Source organism: Lates calcarifer, linkage group LG6, assembly GCF_001640805.2.
Source record: "Lates calcarifer isolate ASB-BC8 linkage group LG6, TLL_Latcal_v3, whole genome shotgun sequence".
NCBI classification, from domain to species: Eukaryota; Metazoa; Chordata; class Actinopteri; family Centropomidae; genus Lates; species Lates calcarifer.
The window spans coordinates 17,260,492-17,280,240 of NC_066838.1; the positions used below are offsets into that span (position 1 = coordinate 17,260,492).

At 40.7% G+C, this 19,749-nt stretch overlaps 1 protein-coding gene and 2 long non-coding RNA genes across 3 annotated transcripts in view; 1 reads left to right on the forward strand and 2 right to left on the reverse strand.

Moving 5' to 3' along the window:
• pcbp4 (poly(rC) binding protein 4) overlaps positions 1-19,749 on the forward strand; it is a 35,876-nt gene that overhangs the window by 4,298 nt on the left and 11,829 nt on the right. The window contains exons 2-7 of the mRNA XM_018686013.2: positions 8,637-8,828; positions 9,031-9,054; positions 10,496-10,528; positions 12,175-12,291; positions 15,995-16,126; positions 18,619-18,747. Of these exons, the coding sequence (XP_018541529.1) occupies positions 8,721-8,828; positions 9,031-9,054; positions 10,496-10,528; positions 12,175-12,291; positions 15,995-16,126; positions 18,619-18,747 (543 nt within the window). The 5' untranslated portion in view covers positions 8,637-8,720. The remainder of the gene's footprint in view (positions 1-8,636; positions 8,829-9,030; positions 9,055-10,495; positions 10,529-12,174; positions 12,292-15,994; positions 16,127-18,618; positions 18,748-19,749) is intronic.
• On the reverse strand, positions 10,764-12,199 carry LOC108889513 (uncharacterized). The gene is made up of 3 exons (XR_007813425.1): positions 12,110-12,199; positions 11,637-11,724; positions 10,764-11,442 (listed from the first exon to the last, which is right to left on the reverse strand). It is a non-coding gene; the product is annotated as an uncharacterized LOC108889513 (long non-coding RNA).
• LOC127142572 (uncharacterized) lies at positions 12,223-19,355 on the reverse strand. The gene is made up of 3 exons (XR_007813426.1): positions 18,952-19,355; positions 13,140-13,236; positions 12,223-12,301 (listed from the first exon to the last, which is right to left on the reverse strand). It is a non-coding gene; the product is annotated as an uncharacterized LOC127142572 (long non-coding RNA).

Below are 19,749 nucleotides of genomic sequence, written 5' to 3' on the forward strand. Positions count from 1 at the left end.
GTCCCTCTTTCTCTCTCAATTTGTTGTCTCTCTCTACCATTCCCCCCTCTCTCCTCTTCTTTCTCCTCTCTTCCTCTGAGGTGTCAGATTCTCTGACTCATGCCCTGGTGTGGAGGATGGGAGGAAAGCAGGGATGAAAGAGAAGAGAGGAAAGTCATTTTGCAGATAGAGAGAGTGACCTTCATCCACTGAGAGGGATGGGATAAAAGCTGGAGTTAATACCCTGCCAAAGTGTATTCTCCACCATGCCAAAAAACCATTCAGAATGATATATGGTCTCTAATAGAAGCTCTCTAATAATAAGAAGCATGCCATTGTAAGTCAAGGCAAGGCAAATGACCAGAAAATTCCAGTGTTGAATCCAGAGGGATAAACACTCTGGAGAAGTCAAACTGTATAATCGAATGAAAACAGCACTGCAGCATGTGACATCCAAAGCCGTTTAGAGATTTTTCCTGAATTTACTGTCAGAGATCTATATGAAAGAGATTTATTTGCAGCCAAACTAGAGCTGCAGCGTTTAGTCAATGAATCGATTAGTTGATGTGCAGAAAATTAATGGCAACTATCTTGATAATCAATGAATTCAGTCACTTTTCAACCAATAAAAGCCAGACGTCTTTGGTTTTAGCTTCTTAAATGCGATGAGCTGCTGCTTTTCTTTGTCATATATAATAGTAATTTGAATATTCTTTTTTTGTACTGATTGCTGGATGAAACAAGGAATTTGAAGACATCACTCAAGACTCTTAATTGATGAAAACGGTCATTAGTTGCAGCCCCAAGCTAAGATAAGAAAAGCTAAATGACGTGTATAATGTATAGGCTTGGGCTTGGGCCACACTGTGCCCCATGTTAACTAAAGCCAGTGTAAATACAGGCTCAGACGTCGTAACTGTGTGTCTGGAACCAGCAGCCACTTGGGAGATAACAACTGACAGCCCTAGAAACACGGCCCCTTGTAAGGTTCATTATCTGTATGTTTGTGTTGTTTTATCCCTGCTGGCAATAATGAGATGGAAGCAGAAACTCAGGTTTACCTAATGAGGAGACGGGATCCTTTGTGGAAAACAACTGATAAATGTATGTTTCTCACAGGGTGTTCTTTCAAGGGGAATTCACTTATTAATAACCACTGAGCCCGAACTAACTAAATACTGCTCCAGCCTGACAGTCACAGGAACTGATGGCTTAGGATAGACTGACATAATGGAGTGTCAATTACGCCACTGTTCATTATCTATCGGATTCGCTCGTAATTATGCAGGCTCTGCCACAGAAGGTGATCCGTATACAGCCGTGTAGACAGACTGACATGATTGTAAGCTGTCGTGACAAGATGAAGCCCTGAAAGTATTGATTCATGCCACTTTGAGATATGACAGAATTTGTAAAAGCTCCTGTTCCTGATGTCAATAACTTTGCACACGCTGCGGCTCCAGAGCTGTCATCACGCTGATAAAAGTGGAATGACAGTTGGTATAATGTCGAGAAATAATCGGCTTTTGTGTGCAGATAAGAGACTTTTAGTTCTGATCTAGTCAAAAAAAAATGTTTTGGGAATGAGGGAGATATTATAATATTTTGTTATAAATAAAAATCTCATTTAATAAGCAGCTTGACAGTGCTCCAAATTCTTCATGTCAGCCAGAAAACCCACACAATTTTTCAAGATGCCTAGAAATTCCTACATCAGTAATTTTGTCACAGCACTTTGAATTAGAAACTTTCATTGCAACTTTTCAGCAGATTTGTTTATCCAATCATGCAGGAAAATCAGGTAGTTTCATTCACTCTTTCAAACATCACAGATTATGGATTACAAGCACACCGCCTGAGGGTAATTTTATCAGCGTCAGTCCACATTGAAGTGCAGTGAAGACCCGCCCCCCACACCCTCCGCCTGGCACAAGGGGGAGGGCCAAGCTGGCTCCAGGAGCATCGAGCAGCCCGGGGGTCTGATAACCTTCTCTGGGGCCTTGTGGTTGACAGGCGGCTTGCGCTGCAGGCTGACACGGTTATGCTCTAACACCAGATGAAACCGGGGGGCTGATAGGAGAGGACAGTCCCCTCTGCGCTGAGGGGCTGACCCCCTCCCATTATATGTGACACAGCTGAGACAGACATGCTGAGAGATGAAACACTGCTCTTTAATTTCAAGCCTCTCCTGTTTCACAGCTAAAGCCCTCGCCTCCAGTCTCTCTCCTTTTTTCTCTCTCTCACCTCAGTGGAGAGACTGTGGAATTGCAGCTACGGTAAAGAAACCTTTTCATACTCAAATCAAGTGCTTAAAAGTTGCAAGTTTTTGCTCAAAGTATATAATACAGCTACAGGATGTATGTATATTTTACATATTTTCTCAATCAGATTCTTACTATGAGTGATGGGGTGTATCGTGTACACACTATTTTATCACTAAAGACAGATCAGTTTCTGTTTCCCATGACAAATTTCTGGATTTGCAATCAGAATTTGGTAGTAGTTGAACAAAAATCTGATGACGATGACGTCTGTCCCACACAGTGTCAGGAAAGCAGATTAGCTGAGTTTTGGACTGTTAAACTCTAAGGATTTTCATCTTTAACTTTGCTATGTATTTAGTCATGAATATTTAATGTCACCAAGAAAAACCTGAGATTTGAAACCTAGTTTTCACAGGCTTTAAAAGAGCCTAGTTCGCTGTAGCTACAGCTGATAGACCATGAGATATAATTTCGGAGTGTCTGAGAGGAGGTTTAAAGGACGCCTCATTTATGCATGTCCTCGGTGGCAAAATGAGTTACCATACTCGATTTGGTCAGCTGAATCCCTCTCTGTCTTTCTGTCAAGAGTGCTCACTCACCTCAAATTCCCCCTCTCCCTCTCTATCACTTGATCCTACTCTAGCTCTTTCTCAAAAAGAAAATAGAATTGTCACCTGTTTGTTGCTTATATGCATGCACTTGCAAGCCTTGTGTCAGGTGCAGCGTGGAACTATACAGTACTGAGGTAATTCTCCATGAGCTAATGTGGCTTGGATTGTACCTCATTTGTACATCGCTCTGGACAAAATGTCTAGCAGATGAATTAACGGAAATGTAAATGTACAAGAGGTTTATGTTGCATATAGTCCTCTCCCGGCTGTGTTAATATCACAGCGCTGCACGGCTCATAAAGCAATATTACCGATGAATCCCAGCATGAGTTGTGGCTGTGATGTGGTTAAACCTAATCCAAACATGCAGCCCCTCCTTGAATATTTCATTCACACGGAATTGAGTTCATTTAATCAAGAAGTCTCTGCATAAAGTCGTAATTCAGCTGAAGTTTTAAGTATTCAGAGTCGTGTTAATATGCAGTCGTTAGCTGCGTTGGTTCACCATCCTCCACTATTTAGGGCTTTCACACACTCTCTTGTGTACAGGATGTAGTCAGATTTCCTGGGCAGAAACTCCAAATGGCAGAACATTTTGTTTACATGTGTTTCTGCGTGTACCCTTGTGTGTCCTTGTGTGGATGTGTGCAGGCATGTTTACTCCTTGAGGGTCTCATTTAAGTTTGGAGGAGACTGACTGACCACTAGTGAAGAGGAGTCTAGACGACTACTTCTATCCCCTCTTGTGCTCGAAGTCATTTTTTCTTTATCCTCATCATCTCAGCAGATGACGCTCTCATTGTGTCATCCACATACTCAAACATGGTGGTCGTTTGAATTGGTTCGTGACAGATAGCTGCAGAAAGTCCTCCTGTGGCACTTCTCAGTAGATCAAAGGCTGTCCGCTCTTGTGTTTCCACAGGACACTTTTCTGTGTGTGTGAATTGTTGCCTCCTTTCATCCCAGCAGCTGTATGTGGGTATGTGTGTGTGTGCTTTGTTTTGGTGCACACAGACCTGGGAATGTGGCTGTCTGTATGTGTATGTGTGTGTGTGTGTGTGTGGAGGGTTGTGCGGGCATGTGTGTGAATGGTCTCTCACCTCTTGCCCTCACTGTGCGCGTGTACACACGTTGACACCCTCTCACTTACTGCTCTATACGTGCCCACCCGGGGAACACCCCATCCTCTCTGCCTCCGTGTGCTTATCAAGCAGACACTTAATACCCCTGGCCCCCCTGTATGTACTGTATGCAGAGGGGAACCCTGTTTCCATCTTTCACCATGGAGACGAGGCATGTCCTCATTCCTTCTTCATTTCCTCTAAGCCGGCCCAGAGCCGTCTGTTTGCCGGGTCTGTGAGGGACATAGTTGTCTCAGAACAGGTGTCCAGTCCTCTAGACAAGCGGGCTGTACAACATCCTTTTCATCTTGACAGTCTCTCTGGAGTAGATGCTCCTGAAAACATGGCAAGGAAAAAAAAACATTGCTGGCGGCTGTCGAGGGATCTATGCTGGTTGCTTTTATCCATGACATCTTTGATGTACGCTTCATGGAAGTTAGTGGAAAAATACACATCTTGATATATTAAAGGATATTTCTAGTTTATTTCATCTTTTGTGATAAAATTAGTCTTATTTTTTATAATTTTTGCCATCATTATGTTGTACTTATACACCACTAATTGACTGATGAAGTTGTTTACTGATTAACTTTCCGTCAGTCAACTAATCATTGTATTGACTGTATGACTGATAATTGCAGCTCCAAAACATTATTACATAACTACATAATAATTGGTTTATAAAACACTATAATGTAGTTGTAAGATGCAGACAAGTCTGAAGACTTGACAAACTTAACAGTGTGAAACATCATGTAACTGTGTGAAATACAAACAGAACATTGAGACTGTGATGGACTAGTCTGGGATATAAATTTTTGTTTGAATAAGATTCATTGGCCATGATGATGTGATCAGAATATAAAGTCAAACACTCATTCAGTGTTTTCATTGTCTCCTTGAATTGTGAGTACAGTTTAATTTACAAGATAGTTGGATTTCATTAAATTGAACACAAGTCAAAAGTAAGTTGTTCTAAGTAGCCTTGGACTTGTTATCAGAGAATGATAAATGGCCACTACAGTATTCACCAAGTTAAGTGCTGAGATCTGGCAACAAATTTTTTTAAAAGCCCAGGGTTAGCTGAACATATTTAGAAGAAAATATGACTAGAAGATTGAAACTATGCTAGCAGCTCTCTAGGCTTTTCTTTAGGCACAGTGGTGCTCTGAGCTACATGCTAACAGGCTCACAATGACAATATTTCACTGTCTTAATTTAGAATGTTAACATGCTAATGTCTGCTAATTAGCATTAAAGATGAGTACAGATGAGGCTGAAGAGAATTTCATTGATTGTGTATGTAATTTGTCATGAAACAAATTATAATTTTGACCTGACAGTGGTCCTGAATGAAAGGTCGTTTACAGAGGGTCACCTCGCTTTGAGATTTGCTATTTTAAACTGTTGAAGAGACAAGACATGGCTTTGTGGCCATTTATTTTTGTGTCAGTTTGGTTTCATAAAGTCATGCTTAATTTAGTGTATATAAAGATGAATACGAGCAATGACTCACAACAGGAGCTCCTGTGTTCTGGATTCAGTCAGGCAGAGCAAGGACCAAGGTTAACAGTCAGTGACAGAGGAGCAGGACAGTAGACAGGCTTCTCCGCTCTCCGCCTTCTCTCCCAGTCTGGCTGTATTTTGGCAGCCCGGTGCTGCAGCCTGCACTGTGCGAGTTCCCTGTTCTGAGTTACCGGGTCTAATTTAGAACAGAGGGGCTCTGTTCATCCTGGAACGCTGCTGCTTGGGATTCTGGAAATGAGGAGTTCAGAGGCTCACCGCCCTCACACAAACACAGAGCACATGCCTTGTTATCAACCCACAGAACAGCACATAATGATCCCTCCAACCATTAACTCCTAATGCAATAAAGTGCTAACATTTTAGCCATGCCCTTCAGTGCCTAAACATAATGAAGTTAGCCCACGGGCTGCACAAATGTGCTCTGTGATAACACATGTGCTCAGGATGCATCGATCAAGCTTAAAGTCATGATTACTTGGCCTTGCATCTGTAGCTGACAGCAAACAAAATTGTCAGTTTTTTTGTTTATCTCCAGTCAACCCCCTGGTCTTTGTTTGATATTCATGGAAACAGTATGGAGATGAGCCTTTAACTGATAGCTTTGTAAGTCAATCCAATGAGCATCCCTTTCAGAAGAGTAGAGGAAGTTTGATTTGATGCAGTCTAATTCAACAAAATGACACTTTGCTCCACTTACTAACACATTTTGACAGGCTGGCATGTCAGACTGTGCCACGGCCATGGAGGGAATACAAAACACATACAGGCAGTCAAGCTCTGTGACATCTTAAAGAAGCATGTGTGTGAGCGTTTGAACGTGTCTTTGAAGGCATCCAGTGCATAAATAAATCAGCGAAGCAGAGTTGGCCTTGTGCACTGAGCAAAAGCAATAAACCTGCCTACAACAAGTCTCTCAGGAATTGGACCTCATCTAAAATAACACCAATTTATTAAACATGATCTCCTCACTCAGCTCACCAACTCTACAAACATCATGCAGATTTATAAGACACACACACACGTCAGGCAGTGTCTGTAGGATTGCAGCAGAGGGCCAGTATACAGTGGCACTGTAGGCTGGTTGGAATGTGCTTGGCTGACAAACAAGTGACCTTGATGAGTCAAAGAGGAGAGAATAATTTGTTACTGTGCTGTTACTGAATATGAGTGGTTAACACAGTTCATAATGGTAAAGGATTTCACTGTTAGCTGTGGCTTTTCCTCAGATATCTGAAGAGCATCATTAAAACACCAATTCATTTTATTATTGCATTGAAAGGTAAGATAAAATACAATAAAATGACCATTAGTTTAGTTAATCAGCAGCTGTAGTTGAAAAAATTATATCCGTCATGTTATCTGAGCTGTGGTGGGAGAAGTACTCAGATCTTTTACGTAAGTAAAAGAAGAGAATACAATATTGAAATACTTAGTTACAAATACAAGTACTGCCTTTAAATGTTTACTTAAGTAAAAGTAGAAGTACTCATCAAGCAGAATGGGCCTTTTCAGAATGGAATTAGTTATATAATTGGATTATTTACATTTACATTTACTTATTTGGCAGAAGCTTTTATCCAAAGCGACTTACAAGCAAGGGACAACACTAAAGTTTCAGTGCAGTAGGAGACCTTTAGTTAGGAGATTAGTTAATTATGATTATAATTAATTAATTAGAATTATTGATGTAGTAGTATGTACATCACTTCAATGTTGCAGCCTGTTAGTTGTGGCTAATTTTAACTATTATATATAGTGCTGTGGCTTAGTCTATAATAATACAGCATAATTTATTGTTAATTATATTTTATATTAATAATCTAAAGTTGAAAATTAAATGTAGCGGAGGAGACTGTTCAATATTTCCCTCTGAAATGTAGTAAAGTGTAAAGCAACATAAAATAGAAATACTCAAAGTAAAAGTACCGCAAAACTCTACTTCCTGCAAAGTCCATTACTTGAGTAAATGTACTTAGTTACCTTCTACCACTGCATCTGGGAAATGATAAGTTCTGCTAATCACGCAGCACCGATCTATATTTATCCATCACATATTAATCTACCGACTCCACCTGTCTCCACTGACAAATGTAAGGAACTGTAAATCAAGCAGAAACATGAATGATTCCATCCACTAATTGTGCACATCACGCTGAGAGTGCAAGCAGCCAGGTGATGCACACATTAATCATCATACCATATGTCACCTAACTGACAGGCACATAGCCGCTCCACACATTGTTAGTCTGGGATCATTACAGACACTTTTCATTTGCCGTCTGTATATAAATTCTGTTCTATCTCCCCAGAACAGTGTTTTTTTTTCTTCCTCCAGCTGACTGTGATGGAGAAGATAAAACCAGGTCCCCAAATATTTTCAATTTTATGAAAACTGTTTTCAAATCGAATTTGATTAACTTTGCATGAATTCCATGCCACGCTTGTCTGAAAAGTTTTTTTTTTTTTTTTTCAAATAACACAGCCTCACTGTGAGAGAAACTGCTTGTCAGTTAATGAAGACGCAGATAGAGTGTTAGTCATCGGTGGCCACCCACAGTCTGTAAGGACCCCAAAGCTCTGATGAGACTCAACACCGCTGACACTGCTGGTGCTTACAGTTGATATCCTGCACATGCAGTGGTCTTCATTATGACTTTGTTATGAATCGCCATCAATGTTACACTGACCTAAACTAATGAAGAAGTTCCTCACGGAGGAATACTTGATTGCGATGTGCTGCCTGAAAGGCTTTCAATGTTATGATTGTGTTTGATTGCAGCTTTAATTTGTCCTCTATTCATCTGAATGTCTTTGATCTCTGGGAATTTTCATTCAGTCAACACTGCAGTTACATACAGTACAAGCATGTGGTTCCCGAGAACTGAACTAGAACACTAGAACACAGCCATTAGTTTTGATAGTGGCACATAATGTTCAGTGAATAATGATGCTGAATTAATGTTTCTGTGTGTGTGTGTGTGTGAGTACAAACAATGGTGTTCGAGAGCAGGAAAACATATGTTTCTGACTTGATTCATGCATTTCTTTTGGCAGGATAAAGGTGCTGTATGTTCCAGAGCGTATTCCACTGAAAAGCTTAACAATTTATCAGCTTTTCTCTCTCTTTTTTTCAGAGCAGCACTGAAGGACCTCGGAGAGCCAGAGAACAAGCACTGGCCTTCGTTTGACTGTGTGCGACCAGCAGATGAGCCCCGTTCATGCGTCTCCCTGCATGCCACTCCCACATCACTATGAACTGTGAGCAGGACTTTGGAGATGGGGGCTTGGGAGTGACCCTCACGCTACGACTGCTCATGCATGGAAAGGTACAAGCCTTCTGCTCACATTGTTTATGAATGATTACATGCTAAAGCACATTCTTTTCTCTGCATATTTGTTGCTGCTTTATAAATTATATACCTAATTCATGGAGCTGATTAATAATGAAAGGTTGGTATAAGGCTAATGTGTTGTTGCTTTTTTCCCCATTTTAATTTATGTAATTACTTTTAACTCTTTGTATTGTAGGAGGTTGGCAGCATCATAGGAAAGGTGAGATGTCCTATTTTTCTTCTTTTCTACAAAATACTGCATATACAAAAACTATTAATCATAAAAACAGAAAAATATTCTTTCATCTGATGAGGTAGATGTTTTGAAATTCTACATCTGTGTTTAATCTTATGTAAATCTATAGTTATTTTCCGTTGCTCTAAGCCAGATCTCTTAATGATGCCTTTTTATGTGGATTCATAATAAGCCTTTGTAGAATAATTTTTCTCTCCTTCTTGATTCTGTTTTGAAATCAACCCAGAACACAAAGCCCTCTAGCAAACAATAGCTCTGAATATCCCCATCCAAAATGTAATTGCCTTAAACCAACCCTCTTAAGACCTCGCCACCACCCCCACCACCCATAATGCAACACAGTAATCCATCAAACAAAAACATTAGAGCATTGACTGCAAGCCTCCTGTTGAAACTGAGCTCCAAAGACATATTACCGTTGGCCCCTTGTGGCCACTTTTAGTGTCTGTTAGGGAGGGCCTGGCTGCACTGTGTTGCTTCAGTAGCTCCTGCTATCATGCCTTGTAATACAACACTTTCAAAAGGCATCGATAGAAAGGAAGAACAGGGGCAAAAAAAATAAATGAATGTAGAAAGTAAAGACTGCTGGAAATAAAGACATCACGATGGATGCTGCAGTGTGTTACAGAAATCACAATATCCAAGAGGAAATTGAGAATGAAAAGAAAGTGGGAGAAAGCGAGAGATGAGTCTGGCTCATACTGTGCAGCTCGACAGAGAGAGGTACTTGATCGGTACTTGGACTAATAACTTGCCACTCCATCCTCCAAGCCTTTTTTCCTCCCTCCTTCCTATCTCAAGCCTCTCATCTCTTTCCCATCAATATAAAACCGACACCAGAGTTACAATGGACCACAAATAATATGTTCTCCTAGAACATAACATAAATAACAGTGTAGCCCAGGGTGTGAGATGATACTGTTTTTTGATGCTCTTGTAAGAAAGCGATCGTCAGTGGGTGCACAAAGGTGTGAAGCAGAGGTGTGACAGCCTGGATGGACTTTAGCCAAAAGAAAATGGGGGCGAGGCAGAAGAAGCAATCAAAAAAAGAAGAAAAAAAAAAAACCAGCAGAGGATGTGCTGCAGTCTCACAAAAACCCTGACAAAATGTTCTGGTCCTCGGCAGGAAGCCTTCACATTCACCGAATGTATGGCCATTTCTGCAGGTGTACAATCTCTTCAGATGCTCCAGATGTATTTGATATCTTTTTGAGACAGTAGTGCAGAGGACGCACAGCAGATTGAAACTCTAGCTGAAATTTGTTCAGATAAATTCTAATCAGACTTGCGTGGTTTGAAATGGTAGGCTTCACTTAGAGGTCGAGGACACTGATGCAATTGTATTTTTCAAACAAGGCACACTTTGATTCTGATTAAAGCTGTCCTTCATCTGCTCTTTTTCCAGAAAGGAGAGACTGTGAAACGAATACGAGAAGAGGTACAGTGGTCCGTGTTTCAGAGCTTTGAAGCCACGACATTAAATAATCTGTGCATTTATTTGCATGTTTTTACTCTCTGCTTGGAAAGCAATGCTATTTGCAGTTGATACTGTATATCTGTTCGTGTGTGTGTGTGTGTGTCAGCATGTCGTACAGCTGAAATAAGCACACCATGTTCCCGATTTTCAGCTGGATCTCTTTTATTTTCTGCCTTTTCTGTCTGTGACCATGAGTCCAGCAGGTTCATCTCGAGAGAAAACATAATTCAATCTCAGTAGGCCCTCTAAAACTGGTCAGGCTTTCTGGCAGATGTGTGTATTAATAATAAAGCTGTGGGAGTAAGCTAATAATAAAGTCTGTTTGGGGAGCTTTGAGTCTGAAAAGCATACAGAACAGGTACATTGTCCGAACTGCCTTTTGGGCAATAACGGCACCTTTTCAATTTAAATCCTCTCTCTCCATCATTCACTACCCTCCCCTCTAGCTTCTCTCTCTAAATCCTTTTCTTTTTCTTTTCCTGCCTAAAACAACTTCCTTTTTCTCTGTCTGCTGATCCATACCCTGTTTATAAATCTCAAGGGTGCAGCCAAACTAATGCCGCTTGGTTAACTCTTTGTATTAAAAAGTAATTAGGCTGACACTGTGGCGGCACATTTGATTCTTTCACCGGCTGCTAAAGTTTTATGTTGTGCTTTATGAGGCAGAAGGATAAACAGAGGCATAGTGAGGTCATGGGACAATGCAGCCCCGCAGAGCCGCTGGATAAGCCACTCACCCACGGTAGTCATCCATCCATTCATCCAGTCAGCTAGCCAGTTTTGGCCTTTGTTGCTTCCCCAGCTGTATGAGCCTCATCCTGTCAGTCCGTCCCCAGGCCTTACAGCTACAGCAGGAGCATGACTCACTGGAGTGACTGGAGAAAATGGCCCAGAGGTCAGATTGTCCTGTCTCTGCTCATGTGACTTTAACTCAGAGAAATATAAGGACACAAAATGGAAGGGGAGGAAGGGCAGGGGCTTTATCGTCCGAGGGCAATGCCCCGAGGAGAAACTCTTTTAGATTGTCAGGATGAGATACAGAAATGTGCCATATAGCTTTCAGCCTCACCTCCTTTATCTCATGTCACTTGACTTTCCTACCCATGGGTGTGCTGTGCTTTACAGTCTGCTTGTAGCCACTGTGTGTCTCTGGAAATCTAGCCACAAGAAGAACATAGGAGTAGTTTAACATTCTGGGAAATGTGCTTATTCACTCTCTTGAGGAGAAGATAACTCATGTCTTTATGCCGATTACGAAGCAGTCAGCTGGTTAGCTTAGCTTAGCATGAAGACTGGAAGCAAAGGGAAACAAGTAGCCTGGCTCAGTCAAATCCACCCACCAGTGCCTCCAAGAAGTCACTTTCAGCTGACAAATAGACCACCATAAAACTACCTTGAAAACACCACTTTATCATTTTTACTCTGATCAAACAAACAAGATTCAACATTATCATTTTTGAGCTTTGGAGCTGCTGGTAGGAATGGTAACCGTGGGTGGTACACTAGACTAACTGGGTAGGCTTACTATGTTGTCATACTTACCCAAAATGTCCAACCGTTCCCTCACAGTTGACCGTTAAGTGACCTAATGACCTCTGTCTCCACAGAGCAGCGCTCGGGTCAACATCTCAGAGGGATCCTGTCCAGAGAGGATCATCACCATCACTGGCTCCACAGACAGCGTCTTCAGAGCTTTCACCATGATCACATACAAGCTAGAGGAGGTAACTGTTCCTGCAACACATGATACTCAGATCAGCTCGTGTCGTCATCTCCCACAAACAAGCCATCATATCAGTTTTGCTCCAAACTGAAATAGGAAGCGTTACCAAGGATCATTTTGTGTCTATCAAAGTTTCTTACAGAGCAAAACAATCAGGATACAATATGAAAGTACATGTAGAAAGCTTTTGGAGCCAAAATAACTTGTTTGTGAGTGCAAGTGTAAGAAGCTATTTCACCACATTATCACAGAAAAAACACTTCCTGACCATCATCTCAACATTACCAGTAATGCGCTTTTATTGCTATCGATTATGCTCTAAACTGAAGTGATGGAAGGAAAAAATTTAGCTATGTTTCATAGCACTTCATGCTTTCAGATAGGATTACACTGCAGACAAAAATTTGGGGTAAGTGGATGTAGCTGCTGTTGCAAATACATTTGGACTTTTTGTAAGTGCAATGGTGTGATGTGTGTTGTACAGTACATTCACCATTTTCCATTTAATGTAAACGCTTTGTTCTTTTGCTGTACAACACGTGTTCAGTCCGCTCAGCAAAAGTGCAAATGATGCCAATTTGTACCTGTTAATGAGAGGGATTTGCCTATATTCTCATTCTCTTCTAATGGGTTATAGATGACAGGTTTTGCATGCTATTAATCCCCATGGCGACTGTCCATCACCGCGCTAATTAATATGGTGGAATGAGAGCCGTCCTCACTCTGATTTAGCATCACAGCAGACGCTGGCAAGGAAACAGGTGCTCCCTGCTCAGGTCGACAGCCTTCAGTAAACACGCGCTGGCTGGGAGCACAGTGCAGTATTAATTAAAGATCTTTTGGACTCACCTCTTTTCAACGCTGAAACTCTTGAGTTTCCATGGCAACGTGTTGGCTGACCCACTGTGCTGCTCCCACCATAGTTGAGTTATTGTATGTCTGACACCTTTAATTAAAAACAATGGAGAATAATCAGTTTTTTGGTTGTCGAGTATTAGACTCTGGAGTTGTTTCTGTCTCAATAGTTTATGATTACACAGCGGCACAGACTCACTTAGTTCTTTCATCTGGCAGTTGATCACTTGTGTGTGTCTCTGTCTGTGTTTTATGGATGAAGTTTTCCCCAACCCCTGGTACATTTATGCAAATACATTGATCTAATAATCTAAAAAGACATGCACTACAGTATCATGCATGTATTTTGTTCCTAGGTGTTGAGGCACAGCGTGCATAAAAGCCACATAATCTCTCTGTATTGGAGTCCTTATCCCACCAGCAACACAATATGCTTTGGGAATTTAAGCCCAGCAACTCTTTGTGTGAGCAGTGCTTGTGTAACCCGCTGTCTTATTTCCACCAATTCGCTTTGAGAGTCTCTTTTTGAGGGGATGGAGCAGGAAAGTATGGGAACGTTCACAGTTGTTAAGATGTGGCTCATATTTTTAGATCAAATCGGGAAGATGACGCCCAGAGTCTTCTGATTGTACAGGCGGGCTGCGTGCTCCTCTTCTAATGAGACGAGACGTCAGAGAGCCTGATCCACCTCACTAAATATAGACACGGAGCAGAGAGGCACAAGAGCCACATCAGAATATGCTTTTCAAATTTAAAGTTCACAGTTATTGGAAACATTATGCAGTTCCCTTCTTAAGTAAATTCCCCTGAGGCCACAAATCCACGCTGTCACCTCTTAAGTCAAACTCTCGCTAATTTTATTGCAAACTGGCCCCAATGCAAGCCATAGAAAGCAAGCATACTGTCACACATTTGTTGTGTGTTGAACTCTGATGGGAAGAGAAACAGCATGGCGTATTTACATTTCAAAGGTTCACAGAGACACTGTTCATTAATTAATAGCTCAATCTTCACCCACAGCAGAGCAGATGGATGTTTGCTACCTGCACTGTAAAACAGTGTTCAACACTCTTCACATCAGTGAGGTTCCTTGTCTCAGTGTTTTATTCGTCTGAATACATACAACACATACAGACAACATGGACATATTCTACATCCATTCTTTCTTGTGCTGTTCTTATCATCAGACTTTGTTAGTTTTATATGTTGATATACATTTTAACTTTACCCACTGAGAGTTTGATGCTAGATAGTCTTATCATTAAATATTGTTTCCTTAAAGTTGTATGTCTTTAAAATAATGTATGATTAGATTCATAGTAATCTATCACAATACAGCCTCTTGCAGGGGTTTGTATTTTAAAATTTTTGAGCTCTGAAGAATTTTACCCAGTGTATCCATCATCCAGCAGTTTAAAGGAATAGTTCAACATTTTGAAACATTAAAGATAAATAAAAAGGTCACCAACAATAAGAAGATGCAACTCTCTTAATTTTGGCTGACACATCCCTAATTTAGCATGCCTGCTTGTTGTCTAAATGCTGCTGCATGTGTGGTCAGATGTTGTTTTAGCTTAATGTGTTTTCATAAATTGCAGTGCGCTGAGCTCTCAGGGTTCTCTTATTTGCTCTTTTATTTGCTTTCACGCGGAGACTTAGATGAGGCGATCGATACCATACTCATATCTGTCCATTAAATATGAAGCAACAGATGGGAAACAAGCGAGGGAAGACAGGTGGCCATTTCCAGTCTTGAAGCTAAGCTAAGATAACTTGCTGGTTGGCTGTATGTTGGGGCTTTGTGTTGCATATTTAATGTAATGTTACATGAGAGTGGTATTGATTTTCTCATCTAACTCTGAGCAAGACAGACAAGTGTATTTCCCAGAAATGTCAAACTATTCTTTTACGTTGAACCTCATGTTAAGGCACGTTCTTAAATAACAAAAAAAAAAAAAAAAAGGATTCAACAGTAGAAAATAATCATGGCACATATCTTGACATTGCATGGATGTGACTCCTTTAACCTTTCAATAGGACCACAATTACGAAAGGACATTTTTCATATAAATCAGTTCATTCAGTTCTCAAGGTGACCAGGTTCAGCGTGCTGGCAATGGGAAGGACATGTAGACAAAGTGCTGTGGCTCCATATTATGCAGCAGAGTGAAAAGCTTGAAGCACAATTTGCTCACCACCATTACGTAGTTTCTCCTTTCATACAGAATTCAGTTCATAATAATGATTAAACAGCCTTTTCAGAACATACGTTCCCTCTTTTGGACATCTCTCCTTGAACATGCTAAAATATACAGAAGCTGAGGTTAATTAGATGCAAATGCTGGATTGCTCTTTGCTCTCTGCCTCTACCTGCCATTTCCAGTATGGATCCCATTTGCTTTATCTGTTTGTTCAGTTCATGTCGATGCAGTAGAAACTGAGCCGGGCTCTGTGATTGGTTTAGAACAAATTACGAGTGTAGTGCCTACTCTGGTCGTTCATAATTTTGAGATGTATTTTGAGGTAATGCTAACAAGCAGTGAAGTCATCATGACTTGGCATAATTGTTTAGCATTGTTAACATTGTTAGTTACTTAGAAAGGACTTGTTAAAATTGGAATTGAAAGGGTGTTTAGATGAGTTTGAATGAAATTAGTTTAATTTAAATTCAAATTGCGGGAGTTAACACCCTCCAGTGACTTACTGTATCTCTCCCTTCATTTCCACCTTGACCCCTCCTGTCTGATCTTTTCCTCTGGGGCTCTTTCTCTCTCTCTCTCTCTCTTTCCTTCTCTCTCTCCTGCCACCTCTCACCACATTTTTCTTTCTTTTCTCGTACATCCTTCCAGGACCTGACTGCGCTGGTAGCCAACGGCACCATAAGCTCCAAGCCACCAGTCACCCTGCGGCTGGTCATCCCTGCCAGCCAGTGTGGCTCTCTCATTGGAAAGGGAGGAGCCAAGATAAAAGAGATCAGAGAGGTGAGCAGCCAGAACACAAATCCACTCCATCCTCGCTTCTCAGGCTGGGCAAACACTGAAATATGAAGAGAACAAATCTACTCCTTGAAATGAGGGAGAAAGCTGCAGCTGGAATGGAGGGATATTTCATTTTTTATAGTTTTGCTGGTTTTTTACCCTGCTGTGTAATTGCACTAATACATTTTAGTTGTGTATTCACAGAATCACTCCAATTACAGTTCAAGTGTATTACTGGAATAAGGCTGGAAAGGCGGTAATCAATTTTATCTACAGCAGCAAAATGATAGAAATTATTAATGTATGAAAAACTGTCTTAAATCACAAGAGCTACAAATTAATGACATATGAAGAGGCAGAATTTACATAAAAAGTTTTGCAAATGTTATTAGTAAGTTAGTTTAGGGAACTGAAATGCATGCAACTTTTCAGATGATTACGAGCCAGGCTAGTGCCTCCACGAGGCTGTACTGAGGCACAATGGTGCTTTGAGCTAAATGCTAATATCATCATGCTAATATATCCATACTGACAATGCTACCATACTGACTTTTAGCAGGTTTAATGTTTACCATGTTCACTATCTTAGTCCTCTGCTGACCAATCACTGCTCTTCATTCTACGCTCAGTTAAAATCCAGGGAGTTTCATCGTTGGCCCTAAACTGTGGAATAGTTTTCCCCTTTCACTGATCTGATCTGTAAGACTTGTCTTGAGACTCATCTCTGTTATTTATGTCTTTAGGGTTAGGGGGTTAGGGTTACCTATGTTCCCCAGGTGAATAATGTTCTGATTGTGTCTTTGTGTCATTTCAAGTTATCCTTTTTTTTCTTAATTGGAACAAGACTTCAGAACAGCTATATAAACCCAACAACCTTAACCCTGACCCCTAACCCATTTGATCCCACAAGTGTAGGCCTATTATATTGAGAGCCATACAGCAGTTGTGGGGGACAGAAAACCAGTTCCCACAATAGCCCATGTCATAAATCTTGGGAACACAGGACTCTGTGAACATAGGAATGATTTCCTTTAGGCGTTTAATTTGTGTTTTTATGATTTTGTCCAAAACAACTTACTCAACAGTTTTATTGATCCTAAGAATTATGTCTGTGGTTTTATCTAAATTTTTACTGTAATTATTATGTCTCTGCAAAGCACTTTGATCAATATGTGTTGTTTTTAATTGTGCTCTATTATTAGATTGAATTGATTTGACAGAGTTACCAGAGTGTTACCATCCTAACATTTGCTAAACACAAACTACAGCTGAGACTGATGGGAATATCATTAGTTTTGCAGGTATTAGGTTATAAACTAAAAAGATACTTCACAGAATAACTAAAAAGTTGACCTAATGAGGAAACTAGATTTTAAAAAAAAAACAGTGACTACAATTTCCTCTTGAGAGGAACACAAATGTGTGTATTAAAAGTCATGTTAATCTGTCGAATAGTTGCCCAGACGTGTCACTCAAAACTCTGAGCCAATCCATCCATAGCAGATGTTGACAGATTTCAGCAGAAGTAAAAGCTTTGACCTGCTGTCAGAGGATCAGCAAAGTCAATAGGGTTCATCCTCTGGGAACTGTGAACTTTTGTCCAGAAAATCACAACAACCATCAGAAAATCGTTGTCATCCTTACAGACATGCTGCTAGTAGCAAACAATTCACAAAGCACACAATGTTTTGGATAAAAACAGCAAAAATGATAATTGTAGCAGATACCATTTATCTGTACTTAAGTTGGCGCTAGACTAAAATTGGATTTAGACCATTAAGGCAGGAAATTAGTGAGACAATGCAGCCCAGATAAATCACTTAGAACAATATACAGTATGACTCAGCAGCGGCAGCTTTGAAAGGGAAAAACTCCTGACTACATTTAGGCCTAGTTGAAACATTAGGATTAAACTTATCAGATCTGTTGCCAGAGACATCTGACTCTGCCACTTTAGCTCTGTACCACTCTACAAATAGTCTCTTTCATTTTAGCCTTTAGCTTCACCATGAATAGCATCCAGTTGATTTTATGCAGTTAGATGGATTTTCTTGTCTCGTTCGTATCCCAAATTTGTTTGGCTGCCACAGGACACATCCTTTCTAGCAGAAGCATTTTGTGATGTGTGCGGTTCAACGACAGCCTCCAGAAATCCTACAGTCTGATAGAGACATCAGAAAATGTAGATAAAGGATGAGAAGTTATACATGCCTGCAGGCATGCTAAATTAGGGATGTGTCAGCTAAAATTAAGAGAATCGCATCTCCTTATTGTGGGAGACTTTTCTCTTATCTCTAACCTGACAGGACTTAACGTTAAAAACGTACTACAGTGCAGATGGTCTCCTTCAGAATGGGGGGAAAAATATAAGGTCAGTTAAACCAGCAGGGAGGCACAGAGAAGAAGCCATGGCAGTGTAATCAAGATTTGTCTTATCTCCAGAATCACACTAATCTTTTTTCTTTTCTTTTTTTTAAACCCCCTATCATTTGCAGAGCACTGGAGCTCAGATACAGGTGGCAGGGGATTTGCTGCCCAACTCTACTGAGCGAGGGGTGACGATATCTGGGAATCAGGACTCAGTAATCCAGTGTGTCAAGCTCATCTGCACAGTAATCCTGGAGGTAGGAAGCACACTATTTCCCTCTCTTTACTCCATGTAGTCACACCTAGCTGACATTTTGTCAGAGCTCTGCTGCTTCAGCTACGTGAGGGAAATAATTGCTGTTGACATCCATGTTTTACCAGCATGCGCTTATTGTCTATGCCACTGCAGCAGAAGTTAATGCATTTTTAGTAGGCTGATAGTCTTTGTTATATAATGTTACCTGTGATGGTGTTGCCTGGAAGTTGAGTAGAGTCACAGATTCTGTAGCATTATCCTCACGCAGAGCCTAGGAAGTACAAAGAAAGCAGTTCAGCCTCTTCATTATTTTTACCTTCTGTGCTGTAATCTGCCAAAGAAGATATCAGCCGGAGTGAAAAGGTGCAGCTCTCGGGTCAGAGCTAAGTGTTGTTGGAGAGGACACTAAGCTGCTAAGTGAAAACAAACTGGCCTGCAGCAAAATCTGTCCACCTTAAGACAACAGCTCTCTTGAGAAAATCAAGGAGATGAGAGAAAAACAACCCCGAGCACAGTTTCTCCCTGTGTGTTCATGGAAGTGCACAAGTCCTTTTTGTTTTAGCATTGCAGCTGGACCTGACTGACTAATTGCTAGTTTGATCCAGTTTTCCAGGGCTTTCTTCAAAGGCTTGCAAGTTTCATTAGGATTCTGTACCAGCGGCTTCTTGCTTTTGGCTCCGAGATTTAAATTATGCAAAGTTATACAAAGAATTTGCTGTGACTGCTCCCGCAGAAAAGATGCTCTACATTTTAAGCCCAAAAAAACACTTGATAAGATATACACTGTCATGTACACGTATAATCTCCTTTTTTCTCATTGGTGTTTGAAGAATTTTATCTTAAAGTGTCTCCTTGTGGGTGGACGCTCGATTTATCCAGAGGCCAAACCGCTGCAGAGCCTTGAGGCCTGATACAAACTAAAGCTCAGAGCTATTATCCACAAAGACCTCGCACTACACTGCTTCAATTATTTAATGGATGATTAGTATAATCAAAGGAAAAA